Source organism: Hemiscyllium ocellatum, chromosome 22, assembly GCF_020745735.1.
Source record: "Hemiscyllium ocellatum isolate sHemOce1 chromosome 22, sHemOce1.pat.X.cur, whole genome shotgun sequence".
Classification (NCBI taxonomy): domain Eukaryota; kingdom Metazoa; phylum Chordata; class Chondrichthyes; order Orectolobiformes; family Hemiscylliidae; genus Hemiscyllium; species Hemiscyllium ocellatum.
Window position 1 is genome coordinate 20,266,162 of NC_083422.1, and position 18,078 is coordinate 20,284,239.

At 39.3% G+C, this 18,078-nt stretch overlaps 1 protein-coding gene across 2 annotated transcripts in view; it reads right to left on the reverse strand.

The window, feature by feature from the left end:
* The window catches only part of btaf1 (BTAF1 RNA polymerase II, B-TFIID transcription factor-associated), a 132,361-nt gene that overhangs the window by 74,345 nt on the left and 39,938 nt on the right, over positions 1-18,078 (reverse strand). Inside the window, exons 5-7 of one of the 2 annotated variants that reach the window (XM_060841932.1) lie at positions 16,132-16,295; positions 10,378-10,523; positions 3,797-3,926 (exon numbers count right to left, since the gene is read on the reverse strand). In XM_060841932.1, the coding sequence (XP_060697915.1) occupies positions 3,797-3,926; positions 10,378-10,523; positions 16,132-16,295 (440 nt within the window). Of the gene's footprint in view, positions 1-3,796; positions 3,927-10,377; positions 10,524-16,089; positions 16,296-18,078 lie in introns of both variants that reach the window. The other variant, XM_060841931.1, reaches the window with a different exon arrangement.

Genomic DNA, 18,078 nt, shown 5'->3' on the forward strand with positions numbered 1-18,078 from the left:
ATGCCTCAATACAACATCTCTCCAGGCTGTCCTCCCTCAACACAGCTCTGGAATGTTCCCTAACAAGTAATGCAAGTCCTCCACCTCTTTTGCGTCCTCCTCTGCCTCATCTAAAACATCAATATCCTGGAACATGAAGCTGCCAATTCCTGTCCCTCTTTCAACCATATCTCTATGATAGCAACAGCATCATAACTGCATCTGTTCATCTAGGCTCAGAGTTTATCTGATTTGCTTGTTAAACTTCTCGATTGAAGCAAATACAGTCTAAGCCTCCAGTTCCACTGAACTTAGCAACCTCTACTTGACTGCTTTTCCTCTTAGCTATATTTGGTTTACTCGCAAGCTCTTCCCCAGTCTCTTGATTTACTGATCTACTGCTCTGGTTTCCACCCCAATACACTAGTTTAAACTTCCTGACCAGGATATTGGTGCCTCTCAAATTTAGGTGCAACCTGTCCTTCTTGTACAGGTCCAACTTTCCTCGAAGAATCCCAATAATCCACATATCTAAAGTCCTTCCCTACACCAGTTCAGTTGTACTGTGTTTCTGTTCAGATTCTCCATAGTATAGAGGAATCTCGATTATCCAAAGAACACGGGCGGGAAGTATTTCGTTCGGTTACTCAAATTCTGGATAATCTAATGCCGGATAACAGTTTAGCCAAGCATTGGGACCTTGCCGGATAATCTGATAATCGGATAGTCAAATGCCAGATAATTGAGGTTCCTCTGTACATGGCACAGGAAGTAATCCTGAGAGTAATATCTTACAGGCCCTGCTTTTTAGTTTACTACCTAACTCCCTGAATGATCACTGCAGACCTTGTCACTCTTCCCATCCATGTCATTTGTGCCCATACGGATAATCACTTCTGTGTGTTTACCCTCCTGTTTGGACAGCCTGTACCTGAGACATTATGGCCCCAGCACCAGGCAGGCAACATACCATTCTGGAGTCTCTCGTGACCACATAAGTTCCAATTTGTGCCTCTGATATCAAATCTCCAATTACTATTTCTCTAATACACTTTGTCCCTCTCCTCTATATAGCAAGGCTAGCTGTGGTGCTGCTGTCACCTGATGAGCCATCCTCCTCATCAGTATCCAAAATAGAATTTTTGTTTGATAAGGAGACTCCTACACTGACTGCCTACCCTGTCTAACGGTCACCCATCTATCTTCCTGTATTTTGGGAATGACTTCTACCCATGATGCACTTTGCCATTTAGTGGTCTTTACAGTCTCCAATTGCAACTCAAGCACATTCATTTGTTCAGTGAATAGCCGAAGCTGGATACACTTTCTGCAGATGTAATTATCAGGAATGCCCTCAGCATCCATTATTGGCCACATCACGCAGGCTGACCACAAAACCCCATTAACTGATATGACAAACCCTCTAATGACTGTTAGTTTAAAAATTAAATTTTAATTAGCTATCTAACAATTACAGTTATTACTTGAAAACAAATAACCCCCAATAGTGATTTTTGAAAAGATTTGTAGCTCAGGTTGAAGTTCTGGGTGTAGGGTTGCTTGTTGAGCTTGTAGGTTCGTTTTCAGATGTTTCATCACCATACTAGGTAACATCATCAGTGAGCCCCCAGTAAAATGTTGGTGTTTTGTCTTGCCTTCTATTTATGTGTCTTGGTTTCTTAGGGCAAGTGATACTATTTCCTGTTCATTTTCCTCAGAGGATGGTAGCTGGGGTCCAAATCCATGTGTTTATTTATGGAGTTCCGATTAGAATGCCATGCTTCTAGGAATTCCCATGCATGTCTCTGTTTAGCCTGCCTTAAGATGGATGCTTTGTCCTCCTTCATCGGTATGTAAGGATACTAGTGATAGTGAATCATGTCTTTTTGTGGCTAGTTGATATTCATGTAGCTAGTTTTCTCCCTGTCTGTCAGATGTAATGTTCATTACAGTCCTTGCATCGTATTTTGTAAATGATGTTCATTTTGCTTGTTGTTTGTATAGGGCCTTTCAAGTTCATTAGCTGCTGTTTTAGTGTGTTGGTGGATTTGTGGGCTACCATGATTCCGAGAGGTCTGAGTACTCTGGAAGTCACTTCAGAGATGCCTTTGATGTAAGGTAATGTGGCTAGGGTTTCTGGACACGTTGTGTCTGCTTGTTTGGGTTTGTTGTTGAGAACTGTGTTTACTGGGTATCCGGTCTTCTTGAATACACAATATAGGTATTTTTCTTCTGCTCTTCATAGTTCCTGGGTGCTGCAGTGTGTTGTGGCTCGTTGAAAATAACATCCTGATGCACCTCTGTTTTGAGTGTCGGGATAACTGCTTCTGTAGTTAAGTATTTGGTCTGTGTGTGTTGTTTTCCTAAAGATGCTGGTTTGAAGTTCCCCACTGACTGTTTGCTCTACATGGGGAACTTCAAACCAGCATCTTTAGGAAAACAACAGCATTCAGACCAAATACTTAACTACAGAAGCAATTATCCTTACACCCACAAACGATGTTGTATCAGGACGTTACTTCAATGAGCCACAACACACTGCAGCAACCAGGAATATGAAAAGCAGAAGAAAAATACCTAAACAGCGTATTCAAGAACGGATACCCAATAAACACAGTCTGCCAATTTCTCAACAACAAATCCAAACAAGCAGACATAATGCACCCAACTACCCTATATCAAAGGCATCGTCAAAATGACTTCCAGACTACTCAGACCTCTTGGCATCATGGTAGCCCACAAACCTACCAACACACTTAAACAGCGGCTAATAAACCTAAAAGACCCTCTACAAACAACCAGCAAAACAAATGTCATTTACAAAATACCATTCAAGGACTGTAACAAACACCACATTGGACAAACAGGCAGAAAACTTGCCACCAGGATACATGAACATCAACTAGCCACAAAAGACATGACTCACTATCACTAGTATCCTTAAATACAGATGAAGGAGGACACCATTTCGACTGGGACAACATGCCCATTCTTGGACAGGCTACACAGAGACATGCATGGGAATTCCTAGAAGCATCGCATTCTCACCAGAACTCCATAAATAAACATATTGATTTGGACCCCATCTACCATCCTTTGAGAAAAAGAACCAGAAATGATATCACCCACCTTTAGAAATCAAGACACATAAATAGAAAGCGGGACAAAACACCAGCATTTCACCAGAGGCTAACTGATGGATGTTACCTAGTATGGTGACGGAAAGTCTGAAAACAAACCTTCCAGTTCAGCGAGCAAACATACATCCAAAATATCCTCCTATCTGCGCTTCCTGTACTAACAAGAAGGTGGACTGATTGTACTAACCTTTTGAAAGGTACAAAGTGAGGACTGCAGATGCTGGAGATCAGAGTCGAGTGTGTGATGTTGGAAAAGCACAGCAGGTCAGGCAGCATCCAAGGAGCAGAAGAATCAATGTTTCGGGCATAAGCCCTTCATCAAGAAAGTGCAGGTAAAGCCCTTCGTCATTCCTGATGAAGGGCTTATGCCCGAAACGCCGATTCACCTGCTCCTTGGATGCTGCCTAACCCTTTTGAAAGACTGAAACACTTTATCGTGTATTGCAGTGAGATTCCTTCATCGGTAGCACCAAAGAAATTAACATTTTAACACAAACATGATCACTATCTAATTACACTATTTAAATCAGTTTCAGATAATAGATGGTTTTAGGAATATTTTCCTTTTCCTGGCACTGTAAATCAGAGATAATACAGAAAACATTATTCTCTATTCAGAAAAACTATTAATATTACCTCATCTAAATTTTTTAACCACACAAGTATACCCATCTCACCTCATCAAATAAAGAAGAACTGTCAAGTATATTATCAATTAAAACCTTCGATTCAGTTGCTGGTTGCTCAATGACAACATTGGTAAGTTTCCGACGTTTCTCCTCTGGCTCCCCATCAACATTATCATTGCTGCAAAAACATGAATAAGCTATTTTAAAAATAAAAATCCTCTTAATTCTGCGCATAAGGCATGATTCCATAATTTTGGATTTATTTTTAAAAACTCAATTCAGTTAAGACAAACAATCATATTTTCAGCGGCCAAAAATCCTTTCTGGGCGAAGTGTAAAACATTTTCCCTACCATATTTTTAAATTGAAACAATGTTGAAAAATCATTCAGCAAAAGCAGCATTGAAAAATTTTATATTCATGAAGCTTTTTTGACAGAAAAGAAATTGAAATGCACAGTGAATGGTTACAATTTTCACAAAAACTTTGAAGGCTGATTAATTTGCTAATTACACCATGCTTGCTAAAAGATCTAGAAATATTATTTGCACAGTTGTTCAACAGAATTCTGAAATGCACCATTTTTATCCTGTGGGAACAGTACCTCTTAATTCGGTAAGTGGATACTATGCTACCCATTTTCTAAGGCAAAAATAAATATAATGATCCTAATTGTGTGACTGTAATATTATTACCCTTCAAGTAAGTGGCTACAATGTTATTCATTTTCTAAAGCAAACATAGTTATAAATGATCCTAATTGTGTGACTGTAACTGACAATGTACGGAATCCACATATGGAAAGGGATTGTTGATAGTAAGCCAGTGAGGAAGAAAAGCTGGGTAAGTGATAATATGGGCTGTAAGTAGATGAGAGTGGACTGGCTGTATTGAAAACAACCCAAATCATGACAGGGCCTGGAGTGTGGAGATGGTTAATAGACATGGAAGGAGGTGATCTTGCTCTAAAATTGTTAAACTCAATATTGAGCCCTCAAGGCTGCAAGGTCCCCAAGTGGAAGATGAGGTGTTGTTCCTACAACTTGGGTGGAGCCTCACTTGTTAGTAACAAGCCCTAGGCTTACTAAAGGTACAAAAACACGTGTGAACACAGAACACAACAGCGCAGTGCAGGCCCTCAATGTTGCTCTGACCTGTGAAACCAATCTGAAGCCCATCTCACCTACATTAGTCCATTATCATCCAAGCCCTTACTACTCTGAGTAAAGAACCTACCTCAGACATCTGTCCTATATTAGCCCTCAATTTAAAACTATGTCCCCTCGTGCTAGCCATCACCATCCAAGGAAAAAGGCTCTCACTGTCTATCCTATCTAATCCTCTGATCATCTTGTATGTCTCCATTAAGTCACCTTTCAATTTTCTTCTCCCTAATGAAAGCAGCCTCAAGTCATAGAACATAGAACATAGAAGGATACAGCGCAGTACAGGCCCTTCGGCCCTCGATGTTGCGCCGACCGAATCCTACCTAACCTATACTAGCCCAATAACTTCCAAATGCCTATCCAATGCCCGCTTAAATGACCATAAAGAAGGAGAGTTCACCACTGATACGGGCAGGGCATTCCATGAACTCACAACCCGCTGTGTGAAGAATCTACCCCTAACATCTGTCCTATACCTACCACCCCTTAATTTAAAGCTATGTCCCCTAGTAACACCTGCCTCCATTAGCGGTAAAAGGTTCTTAGTATCTACCCTATCTAAACCCCTAATCATCTTATACACTTCTATCAGATCTCCCCTAAACCTTCTCTTCTCCAATGAGAACAGCCCCAAGTGCCTCAGCCTTTCCTCATAAGATTTTCCTACCATTCCAGGCAACATCCTGGTAAACCTCCTCTGCACTCGTTCTAAAGCTTCCACATCCTTCCTATAGTATGGCGACCAAAACTGCACACAATACTCCAGATGAGGCCGCACCAGAGTCTTATACAGTTGCAACATGACCTCAGGACTCCGGAACTCAATTCCTCTGCCAATAAAGCCCAGTACACCATATGCCTTCCTCACAGCACTATTTACCTGGGTGGCAACTTTCAGAGATCTGTGTACATGGACACCAAGATCCCTCTGCTCATCCACACTACCAAGTAGCCTACCATTAGCCCAGTAATCCATCATCTTGTTATTCCTACCAAAGTGAACGACTTCGCACTTAGCTACATTGAATTCCATTTGCCACATTTCCGCCCAGCTCTGCAACTTATCTATATCCCGCTGTAACCTACCACTTCCTTCCTCACTATCCACAACTCCACCGACTTTTGTGTCATACTCCACCGACTTTTGTGTCATACTCCACCGACTTTTGTGTCATTACTCCACCGACTTTTGTGTCCCTCAGCTTTTCCTCATAAGACCTTCCCTCCATTCCAGGCAACATCCCGGTAAATCTCCTCTGCATCCTTTCCAATGCTTTCATATCTTTCCTACAGTGTGGTGAGCAGAACTGCATCCAATACTCCAAGTGCAGCCACACCACAGCTTTGTACAGATGCAACATGACCTCATCGCTCAGAAACTCAATCCCTCAACCAATAAAATCTAACACACAGTACACCTTCTTAACAACCCTATCAACCTGATGACAACTTTCAAGGAACTATGTACACGGACACCAAGATCTCTCTGCTCATCCACACTACCAAAAACCTTATCACTAACCTCAGTACTCTGTATTCCTGTTACTCCTTCCAAAGTGAATCACCTCACACTTTTCCATATTAAACTCCATTTGCCACCTCTAAGCCCAGCTCTGCAGCTTATCTATATCTCTTCCTTCAGCACTGGGTCCAACTCCACTGACCTTAGTGTCATCTGCAAATTTACTAACTCATCCTTCTATGCCCTCATCCAGGTCATTTACAAAAATGACCAACAGCAGTGCCCCAAACAAATCCTTGCGGTACACCACTAGTAACTAAACACCAAGACGAACATTTCCCATCAACCACCACCCTCTGTCTTGTTTCAGCTAGCCAATTTCTGATTCAAACTGCTAAATCACCCTCAACGCCATGCCTCTGTATTTCCTGCAATAGCCTACCATGGGGAACCTTATCAAATGCTTACTCTAGTCGTTCTTTTATTCTTGACACATCTATAGAAATCTTTAAGGTTTTCCTTGATCCCACTTGCCAAAGATTTCTCATGTCCCCTCCTGACTCTTCTTAGCTCTCTCTTTAGGTCCTTCCTGGCTAACTTCTAACTCAGAAGCACCCTAACTGAGCCTTCATGTCTCATCATAAGCCTCCTTCTTCCTCTTGACAAGAGATTCAACTTTTCTAGTAAACTACAGTTCTCTCGCTTGACCACTTCCACTCTGCCTGACAGGTACATACTTATCAGGGATATGTAGTAGCTGTTCCTGGAATAAGCTCCACATTTCAATTGTGCCCATCCTCTGCAGCTTCCTTCCCCATCCAATGTATCCTAAATCTTGCCTAATCGCACCATAACTGCTTTTCCTCCAGCAATAACTCTGGCCCCACGGTATGTATCTACCCCTTTCCATCGCTAAAGTAAACGTAACTGAATTGTGATCCCTATCACCAAAGTGCTCACCTACCTCCAAATCTAACACCTGGCCTGGTTCATTACCCAGTACAAAAATCCAATGTGGCTTTGCCTCTTGTTGGACTATCTCCATACAGTGTCAGGAAATTCTCTTGCACACACTGGACAACAACTGACCCATCCAAAGTACTTGAACTATAGCATTTCTAGTCAATATTTGGAAAGTTAAAATCCAAAGTAACAATTACCCAGTTACTTTTGCTCCCAGCTTGAATCATCTTTGCAATCCTTTCCTGTACATCTCTGAAACTTTTTGGAAGCCTACAGAAAACTCCCAATAGGGTGATCTCTCCTTTCTTGGTTTTTAACCTCAGCCCATACTACCTTAGTAGATGAGTCCTCATCAAAAGTCCTTTCTGCCATAGTAATTCTGTCTTTGACTAACAATGCCACATCTCCCCCTCTTTTGCCACCTTTTGTGTTCTTACTGAAACATCTAAACCTCGGAATCTGCAACAACCATTCCGGTCCCTGCTCTATCCATGTCTCCAAAATGGCCACAACATTGAAGTCCCAGGTACCAACCCATGCTGCAAGTTTATCCATCTTATTCCCAATGGTCCTGGCACTGATGTAGACACACGTCAAACCACTTTCCTGCTTGCAGGTACACTCTTGCGACCTTGAAACCTTACTTATGACCTCACTACTCAAACTCCTGTACCCTGGAACTACAATTTGAGTTCCCATCCCCTTGCTGAATTAGCTGAATTTTTCCTTCCACAAATTAAAGCAGATCATACTGGTATCAAGGTGTTCTGAAAAAGATTGTTGAACTTTTTGGTTTGAGCCTTCTGTATGGAAATCCTGTATATTTAATCAGGGATGCTGTACCAAATAATATGGTGCTGGAACACTACAAAGAAATGTGGTGACAACAGAATTCTAAATCTTTGATGTTATTTTAGTGTTCATGTATTATTAGAGTTCCCCCAAGCAAATGTCGCTTATTTGTGCACAATCTTAGAGCCACAGAGTTTTACAGACCTTAACGAGGACCTTCAGCTCATCGTATCCATGTCAGGAACCAAATACTTCTTCATTCTAGTCCCATTTTCCACTGACCCATTAGTGTATCAGCTATGGTATTTCAAGTGATCATCTAAATACTTCAATTTTGTGATTGTTCCTGTCCCAACCTCCCTTTCATACAGTGAGCTCGAGATATGCACCACCTAGGTGAAAAACTTACACTTTCAATCCTCTCAAAAGATCTTTCCCTTTACCTTAAATTTATGCCCCTTGATCACTGACTCCTCTAATAAGGGGAAATGCTACTTTCCCTACCTCGCCTAGGGCTTTCAATCTTGTACATATCAATCAGCCTTGCCCTCAGCCTTCTCTATTCTAAGGAAAGGAATTCCAGCCTATCTAGTCTCTTTTCATAATGAAAATGTTCCAGCCCAGGCAATAACCCGGTCAATTTCCTCCACATCCACTCTCGTGTAACCATATCTTTCCTATCTTGCAGGGACCAGAACTGAACCCCGTATGCCGTGCTGTGACCCAACAACTTATACAGCTCCATCATAACCTCCTAACTCTGTATTCAATACCTCAACTAATAAAGGCAAGTATCCCATATTCCTTCACTTTGTCACTCATATTCTCTCTCTCTCTCACACACAGAAAAAATATAATTTCTCTTTTGCACATACTCTCAGTGTTCACATAGACACACCCTTACAGTCAAAAACTCTCTCAGTTAGTCACACACCTTTAGTCTCTCATAGTGAGAATTGAGAAGGACCATGCTCAGGAGGAGATATAGGAACATCGAAAACTTAGAAGAACACATTCTGAACCAGAACCAATGTAGTTTGTGAGGGAGGTAAATCCTGAGTCTGCAGTGCAGGAAAACATTGCTGAGGGACATTTGGTTAAAATTTGCACTCCCTCCACCCAGCAATCCAGCACCTGTTTTGGCTGCAGGTTCCAGAGCTTTCTGATTGCTTTCAGAAACAAGAATCCACTCACTAGTGACACTGTCCCTGCCAATAGAATTCCATCTCAAATTGCCACCAATTAGTTTGCAGAAATCTGCATTGTATCGGTGACAGGGAGCCAAACTAACTTTTCTCATGACTATGTTATATTGTAGAACTCTATATTAGAAGAAAAAAAAAATGCCCTGAGGTGCTTGGTAAAGCCCACCCAAGCTCAGACCCATTCACTCAGGGCAGAATACACATCTGGTACTACAGGAGTAAAGAATCCTGGGATGTACAAATGTCCCGAATTAGAGGATTGGAAGATCTCAAGAATGCTGGATATTACATGCCCACCACCAACTGCTGGGAGTCCGATACATGGCCTTTTATGCAATTCTCCATGCTTGCCCACCATAATAACTTTCTTTAAAAAAAAACAAGTATCCTGGGTAACTTTTGCAAACTCAGGTCTGCCAATTCCAGTGTGCATGCAACAAAACTGTTTCTGCATGGCTTAACTATATGTTTATTAGCTGAAGCATACAAATATCAAGCTAGGTTCAGTTCTTGTTCTCATGAAGAAGATTAAAAGTATTTCCTCAAAATACAAAACACAAAATCCTTTATCTCATTAGATTTTTCCTCCCTTTCATTCAATAAGTAATTTTTTCTTTCACTACAACTTTTTTCAGTGTTATGTCATTTCGTATGGTGAGTAAAAGCAACTTGGTTTAATATATTCAATGCTTTAAGCTGATAAAATGTAGCTTCTGTAACAGTAGCTGTAAGATAAATAATACTTAATGAGCAAAAAAAGTTATTTTACTCAAATGAAGGTCAGACAATGATTACTTTTAGTTCGGTGTGCTTATCTTGCAATACTGAGAAAAACACTTCAATTTTAACATAATTCATAAAAGACAATTTTGCACACCTTTAGAAATAAACACAATTCAAAATACAATGAATAAGATTTTACCTGGTTATCTAAAATTAAATTTTAATTTTCGTAGGGCATGTATTCATGATCTAAATGGTATTATTGCGGTTTCTAATTCTCTCATTTAGACATAGAAGCAAGCAGAATATTATTCTTACCATTTTTCATTGTTGGTATTTCCTTCCACTGTGTCTCTGGATCGTTGCTTAGCAAACAGCTTAGCCATCCTCTTTGCCTTATTCTTCTGCCGACTGCTCATACCAGGCTGAAATTCAGCTTCGATCAGATCAGCAGCCTGGACAAGCTGAAAAAAAATGTAACCGTCTCCAGTTATGATCAGAATTTATAATGTCAAATTTGCTGTTAAAGACTATGTAATCAGATATTTCAGAGGGATTTTAGCTTTTATTTTATGAAACAATTAAATAGGCTTGAAAATGGGCAGACCTCAGATATAATCACATTGTGAAATACCTTTTTAGCAATTAAGTTAAAAGATTGAAAACAATATATTGTCAAATCAGTATTAAATTATAATCTCTAAATATTCAACTTATTTGTTTCAGTGGATCAAATAAGCCGATGAAACAAAAGGCTCTGATAGATTTACAATAATAGCTCATCAGAACATTGTTGCTGAGAGCTTGCTAATTCCTCACTGATATATAATCAAGTTACCAGCTTTAATACCAATTATTACCAAGCTATCATCTCAGTTAGACCAGTATTGGATAGGCTATTAGTCAGAGAGGGAACAAAGGGATAAATCAAACAGGAAACCATGAATTCTACTGCAAGTTTGCATCAATGTTGAACAAGAAGATGGCCTCGCTGCAATACTTCCCTGATCTGATGAATTATTCCAATCAAAGTTTTAATTCACAAGTAAAGATCAGCTCATTGTGGGTGAATAATGAGATAATCATTCTCGATTGGCATTTTCGCACAAGGTTTAGTAATGGTAAGCAATGCTTTGCAACTACATAGGTTTTATCACATGGTTGCCCTCCGGCTATGTTCATAGTTTGCCTCTTTGAAAACAGTGGATTTATTATTGCAGTCACCCATTTGTAACGACCATTTTCTTAGCTTTAAGTTGACCAAAGATGTCACTTTTGACAATAATCATTTAGTAGCACACAAATTGAATTTTGCTGACATAAGATATGCACTCATCAGCAGCCCTCACAAGAATACCAATTTAAGAGGGAAACCAATATTTGTGCTACACAAGTGTGCTGACTGGTTGAAAAGTAGACAATGATTGATTAAAAAGTATCCACAAATCTATTCAGACATGTTACATCACATGTCTGAGGCTGGTGGGACTTGAACCCAGGCCTACAAGGCCCAGAGGTAGAGACATCACCACTGTACCACAAGATCTCTCTTGATTGGTGTTGCCATGGAAAACACATCAGCTAATGATTTTTCACAGTCAACTGCTAGACTTTTAAATTTTTATGTGAGGCAGATTGATTTTGACTGGTTTAAGAACTGTCCTGAGACTGAAACAGCAAGTGGATGCTACCCATTTTGTTGACTTGAAAACTGGTGTACATGTTCTTTCTCATTGTAAAGAGACCACATATTTTTCTTTTTGGGACTATTAAGTGAAATGCAAGCTGGAGTGTTGTAATTGAAATATCGGGAGTGTATTGTACCTTAATTTTTAAGAGCTGCACATTTTTTAACTTAAGTCAAAAGAACTGTGAGCAAATGACTTCCCACCTCTGGTCTAGATTTTTGATGTTTGGAATTTTGTTTTCACCTGCCTTTTTTTTTCCACTCAGTATCTGTATTAAAACATTTGACTTTTGTCTGTTGCTTGCGTGCGTGCATATGGGGGGGCAAGGCTTTTGAAGTCTAAATTGTATAGTAGTAGTTTAGAAATCCTCTCTTTTTCCCACTCTTAAAGTTGCAGAGTTATTTTTAAATTGTGGACAACATCTAGTGTGATTTGCTTTTTTTTTCTGAAACAACGGTCCATCCAGCAAATTGGTCATTTTGTGATTGCTTGTGGAACAGTGCAGCACAGTGAAGCATATTACTGGTACTCTTCCCAGCTAAGTGGAGATATTCTATTAATATATGTAGCTTTTAGTACACACAACTGCTTCATAGTGTGATCCTAAATTGGTTGCACTCTGCACTCAAAGCACTTTCCAATTGTAGAGAGTTTAATGTAGGTCACTGTGTTGGCTGTTTTGCAAGTGTGGCTTGATTGGATACAGTTAGCATCTTGATTATTGTGAACAGCCAAAGGGATATGCTGTTTAATACGATCTTCATCACTTGCTGGGATGCATGGCCTAAATCATTGGCTTTATACTACTACAAAAATTTCTGCCCACATTACTCAATTGTGCAAAAAGCAGAACACCTTTTTGGCTTCATACATTATCTTGTTAGTGGGGAACACTGCTCATGTTGTGACTGCAAATTGTCTAGTCTACTTCAGATCACCTAGAAGAGTAAAGTATCTGAGAAAGTGCAGCTTCCCATTTCACACTATTACCATATCAACATCAAGCCCATAATCGAGGTGTCTTCCTTGTAGGTAGTGGTTCCTCTTTATAAGCACATAGTACCTATCAAGGGACTGAAGAGCAGGAATCGAATCTTCTTTGGCTTGAGATTCAGGTGATGATACATATCTTGGGTGGGTGTCATATCAGCAGAAATGGTGCTCTCTCCACTGGAACTGCCTGCATTGAATTCCACTAAATCATTCATATTTAGAACTAAATATACAGCATTTCTGATCTGTCTTACAGCACAAAATTGTGGTACTTGAACCCAAATGGCTCTCTTTTGTATGTGGCAAGTTTGAATGTGCTTTCAAAACAATCACTTTAGTTTGATGTGTCTGGAGGCTGGACCCTTGGAACTAAATTAGGAACAGGAGAAGGAGACTTTAATTGGTATGCATGGAACCTGATGGGATACATCCTAGATTACTGAAGGAAATAACTTCAGAGATAGTGGATGCACTGGTAGTAATTTTGCAGTAATCCTTAACTTTAGGCCAATTGGCTTAACATTTGTTACTGGAAAATATTAAAGTCTATTATAAAAGGATGTAATAGCAGAGCATTTAGAAATACATAAAATAATCAGCTTGAATGGGAAATCATACCTGACAAATTGCATAGAATTATTTGAGGTAAAAAGCAGAATAGATAAAGGGAATGCATTGGATGTAATATATTTAGATGTTCAGAAGACACTTGATAAAGGTACTACACATTTGAAAAAGATAAAAAAAGAGTCCACAGTGTTAAAGTTAGTATATTGGCAAGGATAGAGATTTAATTAACTAATATGAGAGAGAGAGAGTTGGGTTAAGGAAGACATTTTTAGGATGGCAATCTGTAACTTCTGGTGTGAGTCAAGGATCAATGCACAGGCTAAAATAATTACAATAAATATCAATGACTCAGATTACAAAAGCAAATATACTATAACCAGATGTCCAGTTTACATAAAGATAGGTGGGAAGGCAATTGGTGAGGATGACACAGAGTCTGCAAAAGAATATAGGTGAAACGCATGAATAAAACAAACTTAGAAGATGTAATATAATGCAAGAAAATGGTGATGTTGTGCACTTTGACAAGATGAACAGAGGTGCTGAATATTATTATTTACATGGAGAAAAACTGCAGAAAGCTAAAGGAAGATGGATTTGGGAGTCCTTGTCAATGAATCACAAAAGATTAGCATCAAAGTTCAGTGGGTAATAGGGAAGGTAAAGAGAATGGAATGAAGATGTAGGGATGCTTTACTAAAACTATGCAAGGAACTAGTCAGATTGTAACTGGAACACTAAACAGTGGGCCTTTTATCTAATAAAAGATGTACTGGCGTTGGATGCAATTCAGAGAAGATTCACTAAGCTGATAGGAAGGACTATCTTAAGGGGATAGGTTGAGAAGACTGGGCCTGTACTTGTTGGGATTTGGAAGAATGGGAGATAAACTTATTGAAATTTAGAAGCTTCTAAGGGAAGTTGACAGAGTAGGTGCATATTTAAAATAAAAGATGAGGAGGAACTTCTTCTCGGTTTAGATTAGATTAGATTAATTCCCGACAATGTGGAAACAGGCCCTTCGGCCCAACAAGTTCACACCGGTGGGATATCTGGTCAGCTTGGATGGGTTGGACCGAAGGGTCTGTTTCCATGCAATATAGCTCTATGACTCTCCGAAGAGTAACCCAACCTGACCCATTTTCCTCTAACTAATATACCTAACACAATGGGCAATTTAGCACAGCCAATTAATCTGACCTGCACATCTTTGGACTGTGGGAGGAAACCGGAGCACCCAGAGGAAACCCATGCAGATACGGGGAGAATGTGCAAACTCCACACAGACAGTCGCCCAAGGCTGGAATCGAACCTGGGACCCTGGTGCTGTGAGGCAGCAGTGCTAACCACTGAGCCATCGTGCAACTGAACTACCGGAGGGTGGTGAATCTGTGGAATATTTTACCACAGAGGGTTGTTGAGGCTTGGTCACTACGTTCAAAACTGAGATAGACAGATTTTTAATCATTAAGGGAATCAAGGCAATGGGAAAAAGGCAGGAAAAAATGAAGCTGAATATCAAATTGGCCATGATCTTATGAATGATAAAGCAGACTCGACGGGCTGAACGGCCTACTTCTGCTTCTAAGTTTAAAGGTCTCGTGCTTTTCAGGCCCTTAATCCTGAGAAAGACCTGTTAAATGCCTGGCTAGCACTTAAAGTTGGGGCCTTCCCTAACAGGCAACATGGGGTTGTTTCTGACTTTAAATCTGGCAGACAAAACTCTGATCACTTCTATTAAATTTCATCCATTGTCTGAGCATGTTTGTGTTTAAATTTACACAGTGTAAACAAAGTTATTCCCCAATTCAGTAGAATCGCATGACTTAAATTTGTGGCCCGCTATCATTATTGAACATGTGCCTAATTAATAATTGCTACACTGTAAGCAATTTGTTCTGTGCAGTGAATGATAAGTTTTAAATGTGACACAGTAATAACAATAATTTCTTTACAGGTTCCCAAAAGCAGTTGTGGGGCGAGAGAGAAAAATTTGTTGCACAAACATTTATTGAAAAGTGTCAATGAAAATTTGTAGACAAAGTTACCGCAGATTGTAACCCATGTTACATGTCTACAACACTGACACAGACTAATGCAGATTGTCTATCTGTCAGTTTTCCTAGCCAGAAGATGTGCAGAGGAACTTAAACAGAGTAGTTAAAAATTCCATTTAAAAGGGATAATTAAATTCATTAAGTTTTAGATATATAAAGCTACATGAACACTATGGAATAAGTGGCACACTGCAGAATCAAACTGGCCTTTTTATATTCCAGGTCCCAGTTTTAAATCCAGGCCAGGGCAAGATGTCTACTCACTGCAGGTTCTTAAACTATACAATGTGACTTTGGATTGTCACAACTCAGTTTAGAAATAAAGTTTAATAAATGGATCTGGTGCATGCTTGAAGGAGGTAATGAATCCATAAAGCAGATAAAAATGATGATCCCATTCTCCAGTTAAATCAAAAATATTTATCTTAAAATGGTCAAAGTTTTAAATGAAAACTGTTAAATTGCACTAGGAAGCAATTAGAATATTTTCAAATAACCTTGACCATTTACATAATCTTCCAGTTACAAAGGCCTACTAACTAACTCAAGACCAACATTGACTAATTAAACTGCATAAATATCAAATGCCCAGATTCAATCGCATTTAAATTTTAATCAAAACATTTGAAAAACATTTGCAAGAAAAGCAGTTAGTAGAGCGTTTAACAGGTGCATGCATGCAGACTTCAAGCTACCAGAAGCACAAAAGAAGCCAAACCCACTGCATGATTCCTTGAAGACAAACAACCCGAGGTTCTACCTACAGGTTGCTTCAGTACTGTTGAAGCTGGAGAAGGATTATAAATTAGATCTTCATCATTAAAGAGCTCTTCAGTATTCATTCCTAGAGCTGCTCCCATGTCGAGACCCAACTTCTTTTGCAACAATTTTCTCTGATGAGCTATTCTCTCCTTGGGATCTATTTCTCCTGTAACGGGGAATACACATTAAAAAAGTTCACGAATACATTAATCAGCGAGGGGAACTACAAATCCCAGTTCTGACCTACAGTAACATTTTGGGACATCTTACTTAATATCCCAGTTCACAATATCAAGCAGAATATATTAATAAATAACCAGCGACATCTAGATAATACTTTTAAATATAAAACAAAATCAAATTTTGGCATTTGCAAGGAACGATGCAAGGAAAATTAAGGATACCAGATGGAAAAGATAGGCTCTTAAGATTTTTTCCACTTACATTGACTAGGGAATGTTAATGAGACCAATATACTCAGATAAAGTGAGACCCTTGAGAATAAACTGAAAAAATGGAGAATGACAAAAACTGTGATATTTGGCATGATTCATGACTATAAGTAGCTGTTTCGGGCCGTGAGAAAAATAAAAGCTGAACTGGAAAAGTTATAGTCCTAGGAGTGATGTACACAGAATTGGAAGGTAATGGCATATTTGAAGACTTGAGAAGAAAGGGAATAGTTTATGGGGCTGAAAAACTGAGGCAAGAATCATTCTGATAGTTAGCAGTAACATACGAGCTCCAAGTATTTAGCCAACTGAATTTAATATTGCAGAGAATTGGAAACTGAGGAGAAATCCATGAACATTAATTTCCACAAGAACTAATTACAACCAATTCTAAAACGTATCTTTTATATGCCAATCTTACATTTTTAAAAAATTCATGATATGGATTTTGGTGGCTGAGACAACAACATTTGTTGCCCAATCCTAACTGCTGGGAGAAAGTGAGGACTGCAGATGCTGGAGATCAGAGTAAAAAATAAAATAAATTTGTGGTGCTGGAAAAGCACAGCCTGTCAGGCAGCATCTGAGGAGCAGGAAAATCGATGTTTTGAGAATAAGCTCTTCATCAGGAATGCGAAGAGCTGATTCTTCATTCCTGATGAAGAGCTTATGCTCAAAACGTCGACTCTCCTGCTCATCGAATGCTGCCTGACTGGCTGTACATTTCCAGCACCACACTTTTTCAAACCTAACTGCCCTCAAGAAGATGGTGGAGAGCTGCCTTTTTAAGGTACTGCAGCTCATTTGGTGTAGGTACATCCACAGTGCTGTTGTGTTCAGAGTTACACAAGTTTGATCTAACAGCACTGAAGGAACAGCAATATATCTCCAAGTCAGGACACTAAGTGAGGGGAACTTCCAAGTGGTTGTGTTCCTTGGCATCTCACGCCCATTTTCTTCTATATGGTAGTGGTCTTCAGTTTGGAAGACCTTATCCAAGGAACCTTGAAGAATTTCAATTCCATTTCTATTAATTAAAGAACATTTTGTGCTGAGAGGGTCAAAAGCTGAACCACATGAATTCAACTATAGTTCAGGGAGTGAAAGGCATGGAATTGGAAAACAATGGTACACTTGAAGTTACATAATTTCTATTCTATTTCTTTAAATTCCTAAATCAGATATTTAGGTATTGACTTCCTATCCATAGTGAGAAAATGTGGGTTATGCCCATTTCTTTAATGTTATTCAGGAAGATGAAAGACTATAAAACCCAATAAAAAAGAATTGGACACAAAGAAACCATCTGAAGAACAAGTTTGGGAGTTCTCTTTGAATGCATTTCTCTAATTTTATTCCATTTGCATTGCGATTCCTTTGAGTTTATTTTCCAAAAAAAAATTGAGACTATGGGGAGAGCGACAAAAAAGCCAAATGTCACTATGTAAACAAACCATTTGTTTTTAAAGAATCTTATGATGCAGAATTAATATTCAA